Source organism: Heterocephalus glaber, unplaced genomic scaffold (assembly GCF_053883595.1).
Source record: "Heterocephalus glaber isolate CG9 unplaced genomic scaffold, H.glaber_assembly_v1.0 deba00001118, whole genome shotgun sequence".
Lineage (NCBI taxonomy): Eukaryota > Metazoa > Chordata > Mammalia > Rodentia > Bathyergidae > Heterocephalus > Heterocephalus glaber.
Window position 1 is genome coordinate 732,020 of NW_028258196.1, and position 20,469 is coordinate 752,488.

General features: G+C 41.7%; 1 protein-coding gene across 2 annotated transcripts in view; it reads left to right on the top strand.

The window, feature by feature from the left end:
* Nucleotides 1-19,310, top strand: part of Peli2 (pellino E3 ubiquitin protein ligase family member 2) — a 179,933-nt gene extending 160,623 nt beyond the window's left edge. For both annotated transcript variants that reach the window (XM_004871081.4, XM_021249198.2), the window contains 3 exons: nucleotides 4,534-4,731; nucleotides 6,105-6,293; nucleotides 14,578-19,310. In XM_004871081.4, coding sequence (XP_004871138.1) covers nucleotides 4,534-4,731; nucleotides 6,105-6,293; nucleotides 14,578-15,144 — 954 coding nt within the window. In that variant the 3' untranslated portion in view covers nucleotides 15,145-19,310. The remainder of the gene's footprint in view (nucleotides 1-4,533; nucleotides 4,732-6,104; nucleotides 6,294-14,577) is intronic.
* Nucleotides 19,311-20,469: the final 1,159 nt, after the last annotated feature.

The window sequence follows — 20,469 nt, forward strand, 5'->3', positions numbered from 1 at the left end:
CAATCAGATAAAGTCATGACTTAAAGTAATTGATCCTACCATTATGTTCTGGTTGGACTAAAATTGCACATTTTACAGTCAATTCAGTTTAATTCGGGAAGACAGTAATTTAATAAATTTGGATGGGCTCAGAATGTGGCTCTTCTAGATGAGAGCAATTTCTGTAGGTGGAAAGAGCAAGGCCTGGAGATGCAGCTCAGGGATAGAGAACTCGCCTAGCATGTGGGGCAGCCTGGGCTCCATCCCCAGCACACAGAAGAAACAGAGTGGCTGTGTGGCATTCTGAAGAGGCCACTGAGCTTAGGAAGTGATTGGGGTGGAGACGGTGTCACTGAGGGGCGGGCACCAGGTGTCGTGAGGTGACCAAGGGATTCTAGAGCTCTCCACTGTGTTTCACTCGTGAACTTTACTGGAGTAGAGAGGTTCGGATGGGTATGCACCTGAGTTGGGAGACGGCTTTATTTTCTCCTTTATACATTTCCCTGTTCATTAAATGGTTGGTAATAAGTATTTGTTACTTTTCTAAATTTTTTACAAAAGCTTTTTTCAAAACTCAAGAATAAGCATTGTCAATCAGTTTTTAAATGACACCAGTAAAGACTGTGCAACTTGAGAACGAGGCATTGTATATGATTTTATATCTCTAATTTAGGTTTTACAGTGCATTTTTTAGCAAGTTACGTTTTCTAAACGTGAAATGTTCAGGCACTATATATCCATTCAAATTGATGAGTTTCAGTGAAACCAGGGGTTTGGTTTATTCCTGGGACATTTCATTAGGACAAGAAATTAAGAGTTGTAGAAAACAAGAGAAAATAGATTTTTGTTGTCTGTTGGTTTTACAGGGACAGTCTGTGCATGAGAATGTATATGGGAGATTGACAAATGAAACTTAATAATATTGTTCTAGGAAGCAAGCAGAGCTAAGCGATACAAGATATTTTCTCTGTACGTTATTCATTTAGGTAAAAAGTGTGTTTTACATTGCATATGTTTCAAAGTTTTGTGACCAGAATACAAATACCTTGGAAATTGACTTTTGAGGGCGTTTTTTATACACATCTCAGGTCCTGTGGGTTCTTCCCTCTGGAGCTTTGAAATCAGTCACTGTTGTTAAGAGAAGACATTAATATATTTAGTGAGAAAGACTTCATTTACATATAAATGCTGTTTAGTTAAGAAGGCTCTCTGGTACCTGCAACATTTATCACTATCAGTTAGAGATTCATAGAACATCATTACATAAATGTTTTATTATTCCATCTTGAGGATTTCCTTATTGTAAACAAATACTTTTCCTCATTCATAGGAAAAAACAAAACCTATTTTATTTGAATTTGTTGAATGGAAGTTTAGAACTCTTAAGATCTTCCTAATGAAATTAATTCTTTCTGGCAGAACTTAAAACTTAGCAAAAAAAGTAAACCAATGTAGTGTTATTAGCAACTATTTGGACTTCCCTAAGGGAGTTTTCTTAAACTGCACATGTGAAATGCTATGACCAGGTTTTAAGTCTTTGGTGTGGCCAATCCCGTAAGCCCTTTATATCTTCCTCATGTACCTTCCTCATCCACGCATGGTGGCAGGCTCCCCTCTGTGTCTAGGGGCTCTTTTTGCTCAAAGCTGGGACTCACCATTAGATTTACTCAGGAAAGCCATTGTCAGGAGCTGAGCAAAACAGGGGCCAAGAGCCCTTGCTTCTCTCTGGAAATAGAAAAAAAAAAGAAGAAAGAGTGATTTGCTGTGAAAGTAATATTTCTGGAAGTACAGCTATTTTTCACTATATTGGTTCTTCCTACCCAGGAGCAGGGGATGTCTGTCCATTTTCTGATATCCTCTTCCATCTCTCTTTTCAGAGTGCTGTAGTTTTCAGAGAAGAGGTTTTTATTTCTTTCTTTAGATTGATTCCTAGGTATGTCAGTTTTTTGAATGGTACTGTGAAAGGAGTGTTTCTTCAGTTCCTGTCTCAGTGAGTCTGTTGTTCATGTACAAGAAGGCTATTGATTTTTGTGTGTTGACCTTGTATCCAGCCACTCTGCTGAATTTTATTATTAAGTCTAGAAGACTTTTGGTGGAGTTCTTGGGGTCTTCTTTATAGAGTATCATGTCACCTGCAAATAATGACAGTTTGATTTCTTCATTTCCTGTCTTTATTCCTTTTATTTCTTTCTCTTGTCAAATTGCTGTGGCTAATGTTTCCAGAACTATATTGAACAAGAGTGGTGATAGTGGACATCCTTGTCTTGTTCCTGATTTTAGTGTGAAGGATTTCGGTTTTTGACCATTTAGTATGATGTTGGCTGTTGGGTTTTCATAGATGGATTTTATCAGGTTGAGAGAAAGACCTTCTATTCCAATTGTCTTTTCAGGTTTTTATCATGAATGGGTGTTGGATTTTGTCAAATGCTTTTTCTGCATCTATTAAGATGATCATATGGTTTTTGTCCCTGGCTCTCTCTATATATATAGATTTAATGCAATCCCAATTGAAATTCCAACTGCATATTTCACAGAACTTGAGAAAACAGTCCAAAAATTCATTTGGAACGAGAAGAGACCTAGAATAGCAAAAGCAATTCTAGGCAACAGAGATAAGGTAGGGAGCATCACAATCCTCAATTTGAAACAATGCCAGACACACTCAGCCACCTCATCTTTGACAAAGGAGCCAAACACCCTCACTGGAGGAAAGATAGCCTCTTTAATAAAAGATGCTGGAAAAGTTGTATTTCAACTGGCCAAAGATTAAAACTAGACCTATATCACTTACTATGCACTAAACTAAAATCAAAATGGATCAAAGATCTAAATATTAAAACAGAAACACGACACATGCTGGAAGAGAGGATAGATAGAACTCTTGAAGACATTGGCATAGGAAAAGACTGTGAACAAAACCTCAGTAGCATGGGAACTAGCGCAAAGGATCAACAACTGGGATCTCATCTTATTAAAAAGTTTCTGCATAGCAAGAGAAGCCACCAGAAAAATAAATAAATAAATAAATAAATAAATAAATAATAAATTTTTAAAAAGAGAAACTACCAGGAGAGTGAAGAGACAACCCACAATGTGGGAAAAATTTTTTGACAACTGTTCCTTAGACAAAGGTCATCTATCTAGAATATATAAAGAACTTTAAAAAAATCTCTCCCAAATTTAAAGACCCACTCCAAAAATAGGCATCTGAAATGAACAGACATTTCTCAAAGAAGTAGAAATAGTAAATAAACGTATGAAAAAATGTTCAACATCACTGGTCATCCGAGAGATGCAAATGAAAACAACACTGAGATTCCACTTCACCCCAGAAAGAATGGCTGCTATCATGAAATCAACCAATAACAAATGCTGGCGGGGCTGTGGGGAAAGAGGAACCCTGCTCCACTGCTGGTGGGAGTATAGACTGGAGCAACCACTGTGGAAATCAGTGTGGAGACACCTCAAAGAACTAGGACTAGAAGTCCCATTTGACCCAGCTATTCCCCTGCTAGGTATTTTCCCAAAAGAATTAAAAGAATCATACCACAGTGATATATGTGCGTCCATGTTTATAGCAGCACAGTTTGTAATAGCTAAATCTTGGAAACAGCCCAAATGCCCATCAGCTGGAGACTGGATAAAGAAGATGTGGTTTTTTTTATAAAATGGAGCACTACTCAGCCATAAAGAATGAGAAACTAGAGGCATTTATAGCTAAATGGATGCACATTGAGGCCATACTCTTTAGTGAAATAAATAGGACACACATGTGTAAATACCAAATAGTTTCTCTGGTGTGAGAAACTGAAAGTGTAAATGAGGATCAAAATGTATAATAGTGTGAAATAGGAAGAAAAGGTCCAAAGGGAAAGGGGAAGTAGGAGGGGCAGGGGAAAGGAAAGAAGGGAAAGGAAAAAATATGAGAAAAGGAAAAAAAGGAAACAAAGTCTCTGTAAATAAGGAGGGGTGGAGGGGTTGAAGGGAGGGCAGGGGAATGGGGAAAAAAATAAGAACCAAGATACATCATGTAAAGGTACAAATTCCCAATGATGAGTGTCATTATATTGTATAACTAAAATGTACCAATAAATTTAATGAATTTAAAAAAAAGAAAGTAATATTTCTACCTGAATCCAGGAAATAAAATCTAGAATGTGGGGGAAATTTTAATATTTTCCTCCAGAACAGAAATTGAGCTTTCTCTTAATATTTAAAATCTGGTGGACTAAACAACAGGCATAGAGTTTCAGTTGAGTAAGTGCTAGAGATGTATTGTACTGCAGCGTACCTGCAGTCAGCACTTACTGTGTTGTGTAGTCAGCTCTGTGGAAATAGGTTCTGTCTCATGTTTCTTGTCCTCACAACAATAAAGTTAATAAGCATTCTGTTTAAAAAGATCTGATGGTTGCTGTAATTCCTCCCTTTGTTAAATGGGAAAAGGAGCACACTGGGTTTTTGTCATTACGTTCTGACCCCAACACCCCTTGCACGTGAAGCCCCATATGCACGCCGATGCTGTCCAGGTGAATCACAAGCTGTTGGTTTGTCCAGGTGGGCAGGTCCACCGAAAGCCCCATTGACTTCGTGGTCACAGACACCATTTCCGGCAGCCAGAACAGCGACGAAGCCCAGATCACGCAGAGCACCATCTCCAGGTTCGCCTGCAGGATCGTGTGTGATAGGAGCGAGCCCTACACGGCACGGATATTCGCCGCTGGCTTTGACTCTTCCAAAAACATCTTCCTTGGAGTAAGTACTGTTAATGAGTACCTGGCCTGAGAGAAACGCCCATTATTATGATAGGGAGGATTTAAATGGGGCAAAAAATATTTGCAGTGTGTGAGACCTATTTGGTTTTCAGGTGGCCAGTTTAAAAACCTGTTACTAAAAATCTGAAGACTGTGTAACATAACTCATTATTTGTTATATTTGCTATATCAGCTATAATATGGACAGTCACTATTTTGTTGCAGAATATACATTAACATTGTGCACAATGTATTTGTGATGGATTTAAGGGATTTATTTTAGAAGAAAAACAAATAGCCAAATCTAGATCATTAGGATTCAAAGGGAAATGTTAGCAAGCTATTCGTTCATTCAAAAATGTTTCATTGAAGGTTTGTTGTATTCCGTACTAGATGTTATAGATATGGCATCCCGGAGAACAAAGGCCCCTGGCCTCCTAGGATCTCCTTGTAAATGAACCCCAGAGTTGTAGTGAACATGCAGTTTTACTACAGTTTTCTTTTGGATTGGGATATGTTTCGAGGGAGAAAACTCGCTCCTTGTGGCCTCGCAGGTAACAGAAATGTTGCCGCGGCTGACAAGAAATGCAGAGGAAGGCTACTCCAGGGCCCTGTGCATCTGCCTTGCCCACTGTCCCTGCCACCTCCTCCCGAACTGCGCCCAGCAGGGGCTGCCCTGTGCCTCCAGCCCTGCAGCAGGACAGCCTGGTCAGACCCAAGGGGGCCAGGCCGCCCAGTGAGCCAGTCATCAGAAGGGCAGGACTGTTGCTCAGGGGGCGTCCACACTGAGCAGAGTCCATCCCCAGTCCTGCCATATGGCCTGTACCTGGGTTCTGTCACCAGGAAGGAAGAAGAGGATAGTTATGGCAATGCAGGCAGTGAGAGTGTCTGCCTGCCCCTGTGCCCTCCGCCTCTGAGGAGATAGATCCATGTTGGTCGAATGAAAACAAATGGCCACACTTGTTGGCTTAACATGTTCTGTAATTGTGAACAAATTCTGTATTTGATAAAAAATCTTTTTGTATGATTACCTTTCTTCTGTGTCCAGATAACAGGTGCACAGAGAGCACGTTTATATAATCAGGAGAGAGGGTGGGTTCCTGGTTACCGGGCTGTGCAGCATTGAGGGGAACCTCAGCTTCAGGCTTGCTGTAAGCGCCTGGGAGGAATGTGCCTCCAGGGATAAACCCTTCATCCGTTTTAGCACATCTCTCATAACGTCAGAATAATTGCATCTTTTATCCGGAAAGGATTAGCTTTAAACAAAAATGCAGATTTATCCCTTTCCTCCCCTCGGCCTCTGCCCAGTATCTTGAAGATTCCGGGATCCCTTTGTTGCACACATCACCTTAGCATGTTTTTTATGCCCTCCAGGAAAAGGCAGCAAAATGGAAAAACCCCGACGGCCACATGGACGGGCTGACCACCAACGGTGTCCTGGTGATGCACCCGCGAGGTGGCTTCACCGAGGAGTCACAGCCTGGGCTGTGGCGCGAGATCTCGGTCTGTGGGGATGTGTACACGCTGAGGGAGACCAGGTCGGCACAGCAGAGGGGCAAGCTGGTGAGTGGGCGTCCCGGGGAACTGGCTTGGGCTGCAGGGACCTTCAGCACAGGACCTGACCCCAGCTGGGACCCTGCAGGCTCCCAACCTGCAACTCAGTCATTCAGCTTCTGCCATGGTGGAAGTAGGGAACCCATTATCTACATCTTAAGAGCATCGTCTTTGATCCATACCTCGCCACACATTTCTACTTAAAGCTGCTTTCTGGAGAATAAACGTAGAGCAAAACTTTACTGATTTGAAAACCCTGGGCAGTCAAAGACCAATTAATGAAAATTTTAGTTGAAGAATGACCAAGGAGGGCTGGGTAATTAGCTCAGTGGTTTTGCCGCCTGCTGCCCAAGCACAAGGACCCAAGTTCGATCCCTGGTACCAAAAAAAAAAAAAAAAAAGGAATGACCGAGACTTTCTAGAATTAAGTAATAGTTGTCTTTTTTCTTTCTTTCTTTTTTATTACTTAAATTCTTTTATTGGTACATTTTAGGTATACAACACAATTACATTTCTCATTGGGAATTGTACCTTTACATGATGCATCTTGGTTCTTATTTTTTCCCCATTCCCTGCCCTCCCTTCACCCCCTCCACCCTTCCCTATTTACAAAGACTTTGTTTCCATTTTTTCCATTTCTCATCATTTTTCCTTTCCCTTCTTTCCTTTCCCCTACCCTTCCCACTACCCCTACCCCTTTGGACCTTTTCTTCCTATTTTGCATTATCAATTATTCATTCTAATCATTGGTACATTTTAGGTGTACAATATAATGACATTCATCATTGGAAATTTGCACCTTTACATAATCTCTCTTGGTTCTTATTTTATCCCCTTCTCCTGCCCTCCGTTCAACCCCTCCATCCCTCCCTATTAACAAAGATTTTGTTGCCAATTTTCCATTTTCTCATAATAATTCCATTCCCTTCTTTCCTTTCCCCTACCCCTCCCACTTACCCTTCCCCTTTGCCCCTTTTCTTCCTGTTTCACATTATCTATTAAACGTTTTAGTCCTTATTTACACTTTCAATTTCTCACACCAGAGAAACCATTCGGTATTTACACATGTGTGTCCTATCTATTTCACTTAAGAGTATCGCCTCAATGTGCATCCACTTAGCTATAAATGTCTCTAATGTCTCATTTTTCTTGGCTGAGTAGTACTCCATTTTATAAAAAAACCCCACATTTTCTTTTTCCAATCTCCAGTTGATGGGCATTTGGGCTGTTTCCAAGTTTTAGCTATTACAAATTGTGCTGCTATGAACATGGGTGCACATATATCACTGTGGTATGATTCTTTTAATTCTTTGGGGAAGATCCCCAGCAGTGGAATAGCGGGGTCAAATGAGACTTCCAGTCCTAGTTCTTTGAGGTATCCCCATACTGATTTCCACAGTGGTTGCACCAGTCTATACTCCCACCAGCAGTAGAGCAGGGTTCCTCTTTCCCCCCAGCCCTGCCAGCATTTGTTATTGGTTGATTTCATGATAGCAGCCATTCTTTCTGGTGTGAGGTGGAATCTCAGCATTGTTTTCATTTGCATCTCTGGAATGATCAGTGATATTGAACCTTTTTTCATGTATTTATTTGCTATTTCTACTTCTTTGTCTGAGAAATGTCTGTTCACTTCAGATGCTCATTTTCAGATTGGGTCTTTAAATTTGGGAGGTCTGTTCTTTTTAAGTTCTTTATAGAGTCGAGATAGTAGATCTTTGTCTGAGGAAAAGCAGGTGAAAATTTTTTCCCACATTGTGGGTTGTCTCTTCACACTGCTAGTGGTTTTCTCTAGCTGTGCAGAAGCTTTTTAATAAGAAAAGATCCCACTTGTTGATTGTGCTAGTTTATGGGCAAGTGAGGTTTTGTTCATAAAAATCTTGTCCTACACCAGTATGTTCAAGAGTTCAACCTAACCTCTGTTCCAGCCGGTTCAGCGTTTCTATTTTAATATTTAGATCATTAATCCATTCAGATTTTAGTTTAGTGAGACATATAGGTCTAGTTTTAATATTTGGCAAGTTGAAACCCAATTTTTCCAGCACCATTTATTAAAGAGGCTATTTTTCCTCCAGTGAGGGTGTTTGGCTCCTTTATCAAACATGAGATGGCTAAGTATGTCTGGCATTGTTTCTGCATCTTCTAATCTGTTCCACTGGTCCTCAGGTCTGCTTCTTTACCAGTACCATGCTGTTTTTATCACAGTAGCTTTGTAGTATAGTTTCAAGTTGGGGATTATGATACCCCCCCTACCATGTCTCTGTTACCTAGAATTGCTTTTGCTATTCTGGGTCTCTTCTTGTTCCAAATGAATTTTTGGATTGTTTTCTCAAGGTCTGTGAAGTATGCTGCTGGAATCTCAATTGGAATTGCATTGAATATATAGCAGTTTTGGAAGTATGACCGTTTTCACTATACTAATCCTTCCTACCCAGGTGCACGGGATGTCTGTCCATTTTCTGATATCATCTTCAATCTCTCTTTTCAGAGTGCCATAGTTTTCAGAGAAGAGGTCTTTGATTTCTTTCGTTAGGATGATTCCTAGGTATTTCAGTTTTTTGGATGCTATTGTGAAAGTAATTATTTGCCCTATTTCTCTCTCAGTGAGTCTGTCATTCATGTAGAGGAAAGCTATTGATTTTTGTGTGTTGACCTTGTAACCAGCTACTTGACTGAATTTGGTTATTAAGTCTACAGGACTTTTGGTGGCGTTCTTGGGGTCTTTTCTATACAGTATCATGTCATCTGCACATAATGACAATTTGACTTCCTCATTTCCTATCTTTATTCCTTTTATTTTTTTCTCTTTTCTAATTGCTGTGGCTAATGTTTCCAGAACTATATTGAACAAGAGTGGTGATAGTGGACATCCTTGTCTTGTTCCTGATTTTAGTGTGAAGGATTTCAGTTTTTGACCATTTAGTATGATGCTGGCTGTTGGTTTTTCCTAGATGGCTTTTATCAGATTGAGGTAGAGACCATCTATTCCAATTTTTTGTAGGGTTTTTATCATAAATGAATGTTGGATTTTGTCAAATCCTTTTTCTGAGTCTATGGAGATAATCATATGGTTTTTGTCCTTGGCTCTATTGATATAGTGTATTACATTGATTGATTTGCATACGTTGAACCATCCCTGCATTCCTGGGATGAATCCCAATTAATCAGGGTGTATGATCTTTCTTGATGATCTTTTGCATTCTATTTGCCAATATCTTATTAAGGATTTTTGCATTAGTGAGATTGTTTATTAGTGAGATTGGCCTGTAGTTCTCCTTTTCAGTTGGGTCTTTCTCTGCTTTGGGGATCAATGTGATGCTTGCTTCCAGGAATGAATTTGGGAGTATTGCTTCCCTTTCAATTTCATTGAAGAGTTTAAACAGTAGTGGCAGTAGTTCCTCTCTAAATGTCTTATAGAATTCAGCAGTGAAGCCATCAGGATGTGGGCTTTTCGTAGTTGATAAGATTTTAATTACATTTTCAATTTCATTGGTTGCCATTCGGTTATTTAGAATTTTTAGGTCTTCTTTGTTCACCTTTGGTAACTCATATGTATCTAGGAATCTGTCCATTTCTTCTGTGTTTTCCATCTTACCTGGTGTATAGGTTTTGGAAGTAGGTATTGATGATCCTCTGGATTTCTGGTGGGTCTGTTGTAATTTCGCCCTTTTCATTCCTAATTGCATGGATTTGAGCCTTTTGTTTCCTTTTTCTGATAAGTATGGCTAAGGGTTTGTCGATTTTGTTTATTCTTTCGAAGAACCAACTCTTAGCTTCATTGATTTTTTTGTATCATTCCCTTAGTCTCCATTGCATTGATTTCTCCTCTGATCTTTATCATTTCCTCCTTTGTGTGAGCTTTGGATTTGTCCTGCTCTTGTTTTTCTAGAAGCTTGAGGTTCAGCATCAGGTTGTTTAATTGGGCTCGTTCTGTTTTCCTAATATGTGTATTCACTGCTATGAATTTCCCTCATAAGACTGCTTTCATTGTGTCCCATAGATTCCAATATGTTGTATTGTTATTGTCATTTAATTGAAGGAACTCTCTGAATTCTTCTTTAATTTCCTCTGTGAGCATTGGTTATTCAGAAGTGTGTTCTTGAATTTCCACGTGTTTATGAAATTTTTCCAGTTTCTTTTGCTATGGATCTCCAATTTCATCACACTATGGTCTGATAATATACAGGGGATAACTTCCATTCCTTTGCACTTACTTAAACATGTTCTATGCGCGAGTATGTGGTCTATTTTGGAGAATGACCATGTCCAGCTGAGAAGTATGTGTATTCTGATTTTGTGGGGTGGAACACTCTGTAAACATCTGTTAAGTTCATTTGTTCAAGAGTATGATTGAGTTCTAATATTTCATTACTGATTTTTTGTGTAGTTGATCTATCTATTTGTGACAGTGGGGTATTGAGGTCCCCCACTACAATTGTATTAGTGCATATAGACTTTTTATGTCCATTAGTATTTGTTTTATATAGTTGGGTGCAGTAGTGTTTGGTGCATAGATATTTATGATTGTCATCTCTTCCTGTTGGATTGTTCCCTTTACAAGGATGTAGTGTCCTTCTTCGTCTCTCTTAATCAGTGTTGGTTTGAAATCTACTTGACCTGCAAAGAGGATAGCTACTGCTGCTTTTTTTCGGGTTCCCATCACATGGAGTATTGTTTTCCATACTTTAACTTTCAGTCTATGAGTTTCCTTTTGAATGAAGTGTGTTTGTTGTATGCAGCATATTGTTGGATTTTGCTTTTTGACCCATTCTGCCAGTCTGTTTCTTTTGATTGGTGAATTGAGACCATGAACGTTGATGGTTATAACTGAAACATATTGACTGGTCATTGCCATGACTTTTTCTTTTTGTTGGGTTATCCCCCTTTACATTTAATTTCTTGTCATGCCAGATGGGTTCATTCTGCTTTGCTTCCTGGGGTTTTGATCCTCAATGTCTGTTCCTAGGACATTGTGTAAAACTTTTTGGAGTGCTGCTTTGTTTTTCATGAAGTTCCTAAGGTGCTCTTTGTCATGAAAGTATCTTATTTCTCCATCAATTTTGAGAGATAGTTTTGCAGGGTACATCAATCTGGGTTGGAGGCTGTTTTCTTTTAGGACTTGGAATATGTCACTCCAAGCTCTTCTTGCCTTGATGGTTTGTGTTGAGAAGTCTGCTGTGATTCTTACGGGCTTTCTTTTGTATGTGATTTGTTTCTTTTCTCTAAGTGCTTGTAGAACTTTGTTCTTCTGTTGAGTTTCTGGAATCTTAACAATTATATGCCTATGTGTAGATCTTTTTTGATCAAGGCTATTTGGAGTCCTCTATGCCTCATTTATCTGTATGTCAAGTTCTTTTCCCCTGCTTGGGAAGTTTTTTGCCATCACTTCTGTGAACAGTTTTTTTATGTCATCTGCACTCTCTCCTGTTTCTTCTTTAACTCCAATCAGTCTTATGTTATTCTTCTTTGCATCGTCTAGCAGCTGCTGGATTGATTTCTCATGTTCCCTTACAATTTTGAAGCAAATTTTCTTTTCCTGGTCACTAATTGCAATCTTATCTTCTATATCTGAAATTCTGTCCTCACATTGGCTCATTCTGCTGTATAGACTTTCAATGGAGTTTTTCTTCTCCTGGAAATCTATTTTCATCTGTTTTATGGATTCCATTTGTTTCCTATGTGGGGATTCTATCGTGTTCCTCAACTCCTCTCTAGATTTATTAATCTTGTCTTGCACTATGAGCACAATCTCTGCTGTTATCTGAGAAATTATTCCTGATTTCATTTTTTCCAGATCCTCTTTTGTTACCAGTTCAGTGGGTCCAGGTGGTTGAGTATCAGAGTGTTCCATCTCATTTCCCTTTGGGGTTGCTGTAGGTGATCTGGAATTCTGGTTTTGAGACTTATTTACATGTCTTCTCTTTTCAACCCAGGTGGGGTGGGGAGCGGAGGGCGGTGCTGTTGGCACCTGTGCGGCTCACCTCCTCTGAGCTGGGAGAGATGGGACAGCAGCTCAGAAGCCCCTCCCTCTGGGCCAGGAGCGGGGAGATGGACGGCAGCCCAGAAGCCCCTTCCTCTCAGTTGTCTTTTTTTCTTAAGTTCATAGTAAGAAATTAACACAGAATTCTCTGTATTACTCTCCAAAATCATAGTTACAATTTTTTACTTGACATATACTGCACTGACCTGGTGTGTTCATGTTTTTCTATAATTGCCACCACTTATTGCCATGCCCGATACAGTTGGGTTTGGGGCCTTTCTTCAGTGCGATTGATTCTAATTCCTAGTGAGCTTGAGGCTTCTGACCTTGCTGTGCCATGTGGCACAGACCTGGAAAAACTCTTCATAAACTTCCCACTCGTACTTCAGGTAATTGTTAGGTAGAAGCTAGTGCAAGGGAGAGCAGATGGCTTTTCCTAGAAGGTAGGGAGGAAGTTCTTTAAAATTCCTATAGAAAAATATACAGGGAATGGAGGGTGTGATCCAGCACTTTTCAGAGAAAACGATAGCTAAATATTTAAAGGCTAGGAAAAGCAGATGGGGATCATTTTGTGGAGCTGGCCAGTTGTTCTCCCCGGGATGCTTGTTCACAGGAAGCTGTTACTTCTCGGTTTTTCACACCATGATTGGGCTGTGGGCACAGCTTCTGCACGGTGAAGCCTCATCTCGGGGCATCAGGGCTGAATACCCATGAGAAGCATTTTCTTTAAAAGCCAATAAAGTCAATAAATTTGTTAGCCACTTTTCAAGAAACTAATTGGCGTATGTGAAAATATTTTTCTTCAAAGAAAAAGCAACTTTGTCTCCAGTTGCTAGATAGTTTTACATAGGGCTGGCCAATCTCCACACTGGTCCGCATCACTACCCAGCAAGGGGGAGGTGGCAGCTGCTGGGTGCTGGTCATGCCAACAACACATTGCCAGATGCCAGTCTCGGGGGGCGGAGCCGGCTGGTGTGTGAGGAGGGCGTGGCACGGGAAAGCAGAGCTCACACTCAGGGCTCCTCTTTGAGCCTGGAATCCCAATCGCCATGCAGTGCCATCCCTTGGGGAAACACTCCTGGATCTTCTGGGAGCCGGTCCACTGGCGCAATCACCTCCTCGGGTGGACATAACACAGACCCTGGAGTTCAGAGAGCTGGCTGGTCCGCTCTGGGTCTGTGCCCCAGTGTAGGCCCATCTTGCCATAGCACCTGTCATCTCCTGTGTTCCCATCAGCACTTGCGCTGCTCAGCCTCCTCTGCTGTGCCTGCCTCCATCCCCCACCTACTCTTGACATCTTCAGACTTCTGTTCCGGGTAACCCTGTAGAAACCATTCCTGGGCTGTCTTCATCAGTCACAGCAGCGAACAGCGTACATGGTGCTCAGTGCATGCCAGGCCTCATTCTAGGAACTTGTGTTAACATTTCTACTCTTCACAACTACCTTATCCACATTTTGCAGAAGGGGCAGTTGAGGGACAGGGTGCTTCAGGAGTCTACTCAAATGACAGAGCCAGGTTCAGACCTAGCCAATGAGCCCCAGATTCCATGCTCTCAGCTGCAGTGGGGCAGTGGCCTCAGGAGCGCGTTGCTGACCCCATCACCCTGGCTGTGGGCAGGTTGCCTTCCCTCCTGATGACAGGGCTCTGCTTTATTGGTCTTTGAACACCAGGGGCTCCACAAGCTCTGACCAGGGAAGCAGTGGTCAGTTCCTGCTGCCCACGCCTTGCTGAGCTCGTCAGCTGTTAATGGGACCTGTATGACTTCACACATGGCACAGGCATCCTTTTAAAATGTAGGCTCAAAGGGAAGGGCTTGGCCTCAGACTCTAGGAATGAAGGGTGAAGGCGGGTTTGAGGTGTGTGTGAAGCTGGAGGCCACAGTAGTGTGCTGAACACTACAGTGATGACTGCAGGCCCCCCGTGGGCCCTCTGCCTGGGCGGTGGTTGAGATGAGTCTCAGTCTGCACGAGGTGCGCTGCTCGGACACCCCTGGCCCTAAAGAGATTTATCAGCTTAGGTACAAATAACGTCCTACAGAGATGCGTGAAGTTCCCAAGAACTATGACGTTAACTGGACTTGTAAAGTCAGGTGCACTGCACTCGTGGCTTTGTGCCCTGGACAGATACAACAAATCTAGAGTGCCAGTGAGGCAGCAGACTGTGGGAAAGTAGATTGCTCCTGTGCCCCTGGGATAAATTGCTCCTCCCATCTTCCTCAAACGTGGTTTTTGGTTTGAGAGGAGAGTTGGTGAGGTTTGCTCCATGGTTTGCAGGGTTTTGCTTTTAAGCTGTCTGTCTGTCAAACCTGTTGCAGGTGGAAAGTGAGACCAACGTGCTGCAGGATGGCTCCCTCATCGACCTGTGTGGGGCCACACTCCTCTGGAGAACGGCGGACGGCCTTTTCCACGCTCCCACGCAAAAGCACATCGAAGCTCTGCGGCAGGAAATCAATGCTGCCCGCCCTCAGTGTCCTGTGGGTCTCAACACCCTGGCGTTCCCCAGCATCAGCAGGAAGGAGGTGGTGGAGGAGAAGCAGCCCTGGGCATATCTCAGCTGTGGCCACGTGCATGGGTACCACAACTGGGGCCACCGGAGCGACACGGAGGCCAATGAGAGGGAGTGTCCCATGTGCAGGACTGTGGGCCCTTATGTGCCTCTCTGGCTGGGCTGCGAGGCAGGATTTTACGTAGATGCGGGACCCCCGACTCACGCTTTCACCCCCTGTGGACACGTGTGCTCTGAGAAGTCTGCAAAATACTGGTCTCAGATCCCACTGCCCCATGGGACCCACGCATTCCACGCTGCCTGCCCTTTCTGTGCCACGCAGCTGGTCGGGGAGCAGAACTGCATCAGATTGATTTTCCAAGCTCCGGTTGACTGATGCCCTTCACAGCCATCCCCGGGCACTGTCAACAGTTACTGTGAAGATTTCACCACTAACCCTAGACCCAACTTTTTGTAATGCTGTTCACAGAGAGAAAGGGCGGACTGGGAAGCAAGGAGATCCAGCAGCAGTGCCACACATACCAGCAGTGTGTTGCATGTTCCAGACGGTGCGGTCGCCGTTGGCATCCACTTGGTTAAACCATAGTCTCTGTTTGATCATTGGTGGTCAGCTGCCCTGCTATTGTTTTTAACCTTGGTTTTTTAACAATGTTTTATTCCCTTTGTAAACTCAGACAAAATTTTAAATCCTATTTTGCAAGTGTACAAGAAATGTATTCACACGTTGTTGTCTCGTAGCTTGCAGCCGCGGTGCCACATGTCCAGGTGTCACATGTCCAGGTGTCACCTGAAGACATACAGTATCTGTGCCCATGGGCGGTGCCTGGAATCCATCCGGCCCAGGGGCAGACGTAGTAGATGGGCAAGAGACCTTCGATGCAGGGGCTTGTTCTGAAATGTGGGCCTCTTTTCTGGTTTATTTTACCGATGTTTTAGGGGAGAGAATATTCATGTATGATTGTGGGTTTTTTCTTACTTTAGTGGAATTTGCTTATACACTCATACATCAGATACTTGGCATTCCAAACAAGAGAATTTTCTATGATGTTTTAGTCTGCGTTTTATGTTTCTTCTTAATATAGTTTTTCCCGTCTTCATCTTGCATGGCCAGAACTGCTTGATGGAGTGAACCCAGCAGCAAACCCAGAAGTTTGCTAGGCGGCAGACCTATGTGGCCATGCTGCGGCCTCGGGACTGTGACTCCAGCTTGGTCTGCACACTGAGTTGTTTAAGCTTTGAGAGAGATTCACATTGCACTTTTACTTTTTAAACCACTTGTTGGGGTTTCCTGAGATTTTTTTTTTGTCGTCTTCTGTAAGTCAGAATTCTGTGAGCCCAAAGGCAACAAACCAGAGTGATGCTGTCATTTTTGTTCACTCCCCACCATGTGTCACCTTCACAGCTTCAGGAGGCCTCAGTTTTCAAAATATTTTCAAATCCTACTAAATTTAAATGTTACCATTAGATATCCCCAGCACCAAGTGATTCATCTGCAGTGACAATTTTAAATTCCTGACTTTGCGAGAGCAAATGAGTGTTCACTGAGGAATAATTAAGTCAGAATTTGATATGAGCTCCCCCATCCTGCATGAGCTGTCGGTGTCTTTTCGTCTTGGTGAATAATTCTGGGTGCTTGCTTTATGTGCTCAGTACTGGGAGTGTCACTGTTCCCAAAAGTAGAGAAGCTGGCTGAGCTGAAATAGGTCCCTGCACATGGAGCAAGTGTTCATTTGAACTAACATCCTCTTCAATGGATTAGCGGATTTGAAATACGTTTTTTAACTTTTATAAATATATGTAATTTATATGACTCTAATATACTATATTCATACTTGAATTGGTTTTCCCATATTTTGCCTACTGGCAAGTATTTGCCCATTTTTAATCATTCTAACCTGTTTGAATACTCTTTTTCTTAAAGTGATAAGATATATATCTCTTAATTGCTGCTGCTTAATTTAACTTAATATTTTAAAAGTTCAGCCTGTCAGTTTTAAAATAGCTTTATTTTTCAATGGAGATCATTGTTTAGGATGGGGTATTTTTGTTGGGGTAATTTGTAAATTATGTGAAAATCCAACAATAGTCCTCTTACTGATAGCTTCCTCTATTCTATGTAGCTTACTTGCAGACACAAGAGATAAGAAAAAATGGAATTGCCTACAATGATGTAGTGAATGCTGCCTGGCTTATTCAGAGTCTCCAGTAATTAGGTATCCCTGAGAGAGTGAGTCTCACACTTGTAATCTTTGGGCTCCGAGAAAGATGAAGTAGGCCCTTGTTTCTTTGTCTTGCTGTATGACTAGAGGTCACCTGGGGATTCTTGATACCCTCGATCATCTTGTAAGGTACATGGCTTTGCACCCAGAAAGGCTGCATTTCACCTACCAAAAAAAGAAAAGGGAAGTTTCTTTCTGGGGAGTTACGCTCTGATATCATGTTCCCGTGTTCATAAATATGTCCATCTGGTAATTATCCGGGCACCATGTGTCCCAAAATAAGGTTACTTTTGACCTTGAAAAGTTTCTGGCTTGTAGTAAACTCAGATAGCTTAAGTGCAAGCTGAGATTTGGCCAGTAAATTCTTGGTAAGAGGGCCAACCTCTGTCAGCTTCATGTCTTCTCCTTGGGCTTCCCAGTGTGGTCCCTTCCCGCCCTGCCCGGGGGCCCACACAGAGGTCCAGCAGCTATAGAAAGGAAGCCAGGCTCACTCACTCGGTACTCCGAGAACTTAGATACCCTCATAATTTTGACTGATGAAATTTGTTTTCAGACTTGAAAGCAGTTTGGTTTGTGAGGAAAAAAAGCTCTAGCTCACCAAAGTAGAATGACACAGTAGAAGAAAAATAGCCTCTCCAGGGTCCCTTCTGCTTTGCATCTGCCTCAGCATCATGTCGAAGGACCAGAGTGCCACCCCTGACAGGCACTCAGAGTCGCAGGCCCGCTGTGCCCGGTCACAGCCTGACCAAGATGCCTTTTTTGACTAGGTTTCCAGAAGTAAAGCCCCAGTCATGTATTCCCATGGATAATTTCATTCAGTTGTTTATGTCAGTTTACTACAAACAAAAAAAAAAAGATTCAGAGTGGATGGTGTACAACTCTGAGTATTTTTCTAGTCTGGAATTTTTTATTAATAATTGGTGCTGCCGGGTCATGCATGCTGCAACCCTCAACATTTCCCTTATTTGGCTCAGCTTTTTGCAGAAAGGGCTACAGTTCACACGGCAGAGTAAGTATTAAGCTTTCTGGGTTTTTTTCTCCCCCGACTGTGGCCCAAGAGAATTAAAATCTTTTAATATAAATAACATATTTATCATTCCTCAGTAGTTAATTGTAGAGTTTGGTACCTTTGTGCCTCAGGGAAGCCACGTGATATAACTGGTTTTAGAAATTCAGGGTTAGGGTTTAAAGAAAGGAGAAAGCCATTGGAAAAATGACGGGCTCCAGTACAAAGACGAATGAATCTGGATGCAGAAATGTGCCAGGAACTGGCATAGACATGATTGTAGTAGAATTTATTTTCCAGTACCAGTGGGGAAATCATTTTAAGTTATTACATGTACTGTATTAGGAAAGTTGAGGAGCACTCTTTTTCATAAAGCTTCAATGCCTTTTACTTTTACTTACACAGAAAAATGCAAACCTCTTGTTATCTTGGAGCTCAGTATTGTTATTTGGGCACTTTTAAGAGTTTGGGAGCTCATTTTATACTTAATTTAAAGGTACTATGGGCTATAGAATTGTTGCCTGTGGTCCTGATTTTGCTTAACTTCTTTTGTAAAGCCGTTCTGTTCTTCGGATGTGCAGAGAGGTGTGTGGCCACACCGGTGTGAGTGCTGAATAGAAACTTGCAGTCTTCCTGTGAGCTTGCCTCCTAATGGAACTTCTCACAGACAAAGTGAGGAACCTCGACTCAAGCCAGACGCCAGAGGCCGCTCTGTCCACTTGGCTCCACCCAGGTCCCCATAGTGAGCCTCCACAGTGCTAAAGCTCCTCACAGTGCAGGACAGAGAGCGCCACTCACTTGTCTTTTCTTTATGACACAAAGACAAAGGTGACAACTTCAGGATCTTTTTAAAACAATGTAAGCATTACTGAAGCAGTCAAACAAAGAGGGTTGAGTATTTTCTTTTTACTAAGACATATCTTCTCAAATGAGTTCTTCACCCTCATGAAGAATCCCTAGAGAATGGGGAAAAACAAATATTTTTCCAGTTCTATTTAACTGTTTCTTAGTATGTTTCTAAACAAACAAAAATAAACTCAATGAAAGGGAAGTTTGTTTGTTTTTTTCAGCTGGAATGAAAGCTCTCTTCTCTGTATTAAATAATCTAGAATTGAAAGGGTTGGTCATATTTACCACGTAGAGTGTTATGAGCAGTTAAATTTTATGGATATATTTGTAAAATTGTTCTTTTATATTTCATGTTAAATTGAAAAGTTTATTTCTTCACTATTGTACCTGTGGAAATACAAGCCATTTTACAGGAAAAATCTTCAAAACCTATTAAACGGATCTCACTATGTTTGTGAGCTGTCTTTAGACTTTGGTTGTGTCCCTGGCATTCTGCAGGAAGAGTATGCAGAAGTACACTTGATTTTCACATTTCTCACACTTCCAAGGTAATCTCAAAAAGTTGAGTTTATTATTAGTTGTTTTTTATTCTACATAATACATATTTAAATTTGGATTCTGAAAGTTCTCTAAATTTTCTATTGAAATTCAATTGGTGCTCATATTCTGTTTCTTATGGTGTTTAACCACTGGCAAATAAGTCTGACTTCCAGGAGAATTTAACCTAGCTTATAGAATTAAAGAATTTTCTTCACGATCACTTAGAATCATGGTGCTACTTTTGTGACAGTCTTCATTTATTTTTAATAACAGTAAGGGTTTTTTTTTTTAAGCCTTTAAACCTTACATAATATCCATCATAAGAAAATGCATGAATTTAAGACAGATTTTTTTCTCATCATATTGATACACAGGGATGTTACTATTGTTGAGGGAAATAGATTTCATTTTTTTTTAATGCACAATTATATATACACTTTAAGAAGTTAAATGTTCCATACTTTATCAAATCTAAGATGCGGTGAATTTCGTGATGTGTTACTACAGAAAAACATCCAATTACAATTTCCATGTATATCCTGTGACCACTAGCCATGAGGTATCAACTTGAGTGGATTCAGGCTGCCTACCACATTGGCAAAGCATAGTCTGGATGAGTGTGGATGAGGGATGTGTGGGCCAGCAGACTGAGGTGGGAAGCCCACCCCGGATGTCAGTGGTGCCAGGCAATAGGCTTGTCAGTCAGGATGGAATGAAAAATGGAAAGAAGGGGGAAGCGTGCCCATTTCCGAAAGCCCCAGCTTTGTCATCTCCCTTGCATTGGTCTTGTTTCTTCAGCCTTCCAGCACAGACTCACTAGCGACTCCACAGTGAGCTTCTTGGCCTCTGACCTTGGACTAGTGCTGCAGCCTTGGTCCCTCTTGTTCTGTGGCTTCCCTCTTGTGAGGCTGACCAGCTGCTGGGCCCAGTTCTTAGCCTTGGAGAGCCACTGGGGACCCCCTCTGATACTGTGAGTGTATCCAATAAATTCCCTTGACTACACATTTTCTGTGGATTCTCTTCCTCTGAAGAACCGCCCCTAATACACGTCCTTTCCAGCAAGAACACTTAGCTGTTCAATGGGGAG